This window comes from Octopus bimaculoides, unplaced genomic scaffold (genome assembly GCF_001194135.2).
Source record: "Octopus bimaculoides isolate UCB-OBI-ISO-001 unplaced genomic scaffold, ASM119413v2 Scaffold_18442, whole genome shotgun sequence".
Classification (NCBI taxonomy): domain Eukaryota; kingdom Metazoa; phylum Mollusca; class Cephalopoda; order Octopoda; family Octopodidae; genus Octopus; species Octopus bimaculoides.
In genome coordinates this window covers 15,632-20,326 of record NW_026297134.1, presented here as the reverse complement: position 1 = coordinate 20,326, position 4,695 = coordinate 15,632, and the positions used below count along the sequence as shown (strand labels likewise).

The 4,695-nt window shown below is 40.5% G+C and overlaps 1 protein-coding gene across 1 annotated transcript in view; it reads right to left on the bottom strand.

The window, feature by feature from the left end:
- Positions 1-1,915: 1,915 nt before the first annotated feature.
- Positions 1,916-4,695, bottom strand: part of LOC106870258 (uncharacterized) — a 16,638-nt gene continuing 13,858 nt past the window's right edge. Inside the window, exon 6 of the mRNA XM_014916274.2 lies at positions 1,916-2,401. Coding sequence (XP_014771760.2) covers positions 2,196-2,401 — 206 coding nt within the window. The 3' untranslated portion in view covers positions 1,916-2,195. The remainder of the gene's footprint in view (positions 2,402-4,695) is intronic.

Below are 4,695 nucleotides of genomic sequence, written 5' to 3'. Positions count from 1 at the left end.
CACACCAAGGCGACCTGGTTACTGATTGTCCCAAGATGTAACTCTTGTACAGACGAAAAATAAAAGATTGTTGCATCTATTCCCTTTCAACGGCAGCACATCGAGAAATTAATTTTTTGGAACTAAACACTTTCAAACTTCGGACATTGGTAGAATGTGTCATATAAAACATATTTTACTCTTAGTGGTGTTGAGAAAAGTTTATATTTTAAAAGTTATTTCGTGTTAAAGTTGTCGTATTTCGGTAATTTCAACCAATCAATGACGTGTATTCAGCTGAATAAAATTACTGCCGTGGTTTGTCAACAACAACTTCTTGCGGTGTATATTTCGTTTGTCAGTTATTTATGACATCGTTCGTGCGTTTGTACTGGTTTTAGCTTTCAGGTTTTAGGGTTAGGGTTCTAGGATCAGGGTTAGGGTTTTAGAGTTAGGGTTGGGATTTTCGTGTTAGAGTTACGGAAAAATGTGAAAAAATGAAGAAATTAGAAGGGGAGTGGGGGGCAAAAATGTCTTTCCGAAAATAGCTGAAAAGCATGAAAAAAAAGACTAAAAGTAGTAGAAATGCACGAACGATTGTGGTGGTGACATGAAGTAAATATGCTTCAAGTACAATCGTTTATTCATACAAACGTAACTGAGATGAAATATGTCATAAATAACAGTGACAATTATTTTTTTAATCTGCCGGCCAAAGGTTTGTTATTGTTAGCACTCCGCCGAGGGTTCCAGTTGATCCGATCAACGGTACAGCCTGCTCGTGAAATCAACGTGCAAGTGGCTGAGCACACCACAGACACGTGTACCCTTAACGTAGTTCTCGGGGGATATTCAACGTGACACAGTGTGACAAGGCTGACCCTTTGAATTACAGGCACAACAGAAACAGGAAGTAAGAGTGAGAGAAAGTTGTGGTGAAAGAGTACAGCAGGGTTGCCATCCATCCCCTGCCGGAGCCTCGTGGAGTTGCAGGTGTTTTCGCTCAATAAACACTCACAACGCCCGGTTTGGGAATCGAAACCGCTTTTCTATGACCGCGAAGCCACTGCCCTAACCACTAGGTCATTGTGCCTCCACTGACCAAAGTGTAATATGTCATAAATAACAGTGACACGCGAAATATACACCGCCGGAAGTTGTTGACTCCCACATTTTGGAGCTAAAAATCAGTAAGATGTGTTAGCAATTTACTTAAAATAATTTTATACAAACTTTGATACCAAATAATTTGTTTGAATTCTAATAAATTTTCATAGTAATTGTTGATCAATTTCTGAAATGAATTTGATGTAACTGAAATACTTTTGTATTTAATTTCAGCTCAACCAGTTTTGTTCTCTCTTGTCATGAACGAATCTAATAACAAATTATTTGGAAGGTGAGAGTCACTGTCTTTCCCACAATCACATTGAAATTAAAATCACAAATATGACATCATTTTATTAGGAAAGGATTTATCAACACCTCTATTAATAAATTTGAAATTTATGGATTTATTTTTTATATATGCAATCATAAAGTTTTATTTTTTGCTGGAAAAACTAAACTGCAGTAATTAGTAATTAACAATGATTCTAAAGCTAGAATATAAAATAGAGATAACTCTTAATTGCACTCCCAACCCTGTGTTTTATTCAAACGCCCCCACATTAGGGGAAGGGCTGTCTTAAAAAACCCACAACAGGACAAAGTGAAATGCCCATAGGTACATCATATATTACATAGAAATACTATCCCTATATGATATATATAAAGAGAAAAGATATCAATATTTATATACCAGACATTTCCCTTTCAGCTATAAATGAAGGTAGATAACTATCGATATATGAAAGGATATGAAAACGGTCTCTACAACAATGGAAGGCGTTTGGGGAGGAGCTTAGATACACAGCAAAAACAACAACAACAAATGAACATTTCAAAGATTATCTTTATTTCAAAAGTTAATTTCTAAGAAGTAAGGAACCAATTCAGGAAGGGAATCTCTTATGTGGTTGATAGATTTGCTAGAATTAGTAGCCAAATCGTCCTCAGTTCAATTATCACCTTAAAGAAGAACACATTGGACAATGTGATTCTGGGTTCCCCACATAAAGACAGGAGGGTCCTGGCTGGAAGGCATTTGATCATGAGTCTCTGTTTAATCAAGGTTAACTTTTGAGTATAAACAATTACAACATTTACACACAAGTTCACTTTTCTTCTGATGGTAGACATTGAAGTGCCTCAAAGCACTCAGCTGCTTCGAGGGCTTCTCTCAGTGTTTTCAGTGTTCGTTTCTCTTGATCACAACTTGTGTACCATTTGTACAGCATCTGGAAGCTATGTTCGTTAGTGTTAAGAGGATTGTCTAACCTGATTGTTTCCAGTTGGACATTTTTGATTCCTAAATGCCTACCTGCAAAACATAAAACAATAAGAAATAATTTCAAAATCATTAACGATTACATAAAGGATGTGTACTGTAGGTTGTCATAAATATAACAAATAAACTAAGTCAATAAAGGAATGAGAAATAGTGAAGAAACATAAAAAATAAAAGGCATTGTTCTCTGTTTCTGAGAATGTTAATTAAATAATAACAAAGAGGTGGAAATACAGGATGAAGATGGTGAAGATTTGAAAGAAAATCAATTGAAAATTCATGGTAAACAGATGTTAGGAGAAGTGTTTGTGTATGAGAACCTAAAGAATCAATATAGACCACCAACAGTGTCTCTGCTCAATATTCTTGCGAGGATTGTAAAGATAGAGTCTTCAGGAACCTCTTCCATAGGGTCCTATCAGAAGCAGCCATCATTAGACTTTTATGTTGGATTCCCAAACAGAAACAACTAAGATTATGGCTATCACCCAACCATTAAGCTTTTGATCTACCCTTAGGACCCCTGCTCCATTGATTAGGCTTGAAGAATTTGTCTTGTAATTTGTTCCTGCAACACATGTCCATAGTACCAGAGAGGTGGAGAGGAACCGATTCAAGCTGGAGAGATTCCCCAGATCTCTGGAATCGTTGTCGTCATCACTATCGCTTAATGTCCGCTTTCCATGCTAGCATGGGTTGGACGATTTGATTGAGAACTGGTGAACCAGAAGGCTACACCAGGCTCCAATCTGATTTGTAAGAGTTTCTACGGCTGGATGCCCTTCCTAATACCAACCACTCTGAGACTGTAGTGGATGCTTTTACGGGCCACCGGCACGGAGGCCAGTCAGGCGGTACTGGCAACGACCACGCTCAAAAAGGTATATCTTACGTGTCACCTGCACAGAAGCCAGTCCAGCGGCACTGGCAACGATCTCGCTCGAATGTCTTTTCACATGGTGCCGGCACAAGTGCCAGGAAGACGGTTCTGGTAACGATCACGCTCAGATGGTGCTCTTAGCGCTCCACTGGTACAGGTGTCGTCATGACTTCGCTTTCACTTGCCCCAACAGGTCTTCGCAAGACGAGTTTAGTGTCCAATGAAGGAGACGTTGGCATGAATGCCAGTCATCAAATTTAGTTCGATTTCGATTTCACTTGCCTCAACAGGTCTTTGCAAGAAGAGTTTAGTGTCCAATGAAGGAAAGGTACGCATAAGTGTGCTGGCTATACTCCTGGCAGAGGCCTCGGATTAAGGTCTCACTTGGCTTGCCGGGTCTTCTCACGCACAGCATATTTCCAAAGGTCTCGGTCACAAGTCATTGCCTCAGTGAGGCCTAATGTTCGAAGGTCGTGCTTCACCACCTCATCCCAGGTCTTACTGGGTCTACCTCTTCCACGGGTTCCCTCAACCGCTAGGGCTTGGCACTTTTTCACACAGCTATCCTCATCCATTCTCGCCACATGACCATACCAGCACAATCGTCTCTCTTGCACACTACAACTGATGCTTCTAAGGTTCAACTTTACTCTCAAGGTACTTACACTCTGTCGAGTTTGCACATCCATCGGAGCATACTGGCATCATTCCTCGTGAGCTTACGCATGTCCTCAGCAGTCACGCATGTCCTCATGCGTCGTACAGTTTGCCTTTTACTCTGAGTGAGAGGCCCTTTGTCACCAACACAGGTAAGAGCTCTCTGAATTTTGCCCAGGCTATTCTTATTCTAGCAGCTACAATTTCATCATACCCTCCCCACTACTAACTTGGTTACCTACATAGCGGAAGCTATCAACTACATCTAGTTTTTCTCCCTGGAATGTGGCAGAAGTTGTTTTCTGCACATTTTCAGTGTTTATTGCTCCTGAACATCTGCCACATACAAAAACTAACTTCCTAGTTAACTTTCCTTTTGTATTGCTGCACCTCTTATGTGTCCATTGCTTACACTGGGTACATCTTATAGAGTTTCTACCTACGCCTTTTCTACAGATTGAGCAGACCCATCTAACTGAAGGGATTTGTAGTTTGTCTGACTTCCTACTTATTAGGACTTTGATTTTTGCTAGGTTGACTCTAAAGCCCTTCGATTCTAGTCCTTGCTTCCACACCTGAAGCTTCTCCTCTAGTGCTGATAGTGACTCAGCGATTAGTGCAAGGTCATCAGCATAGAGGAGCTCCCAGGGGCATTCCTCTGTTATAGCCTGGAAGACTATGATAAATAGGGTTAGGGCTGAGGACTGAACCTTGGTGGACCCCTACCTCTAACCGGAATTCTTCACTGTACTCGTTGCCGACCCTCACCTTACTGACAGCGTCTCTGTAC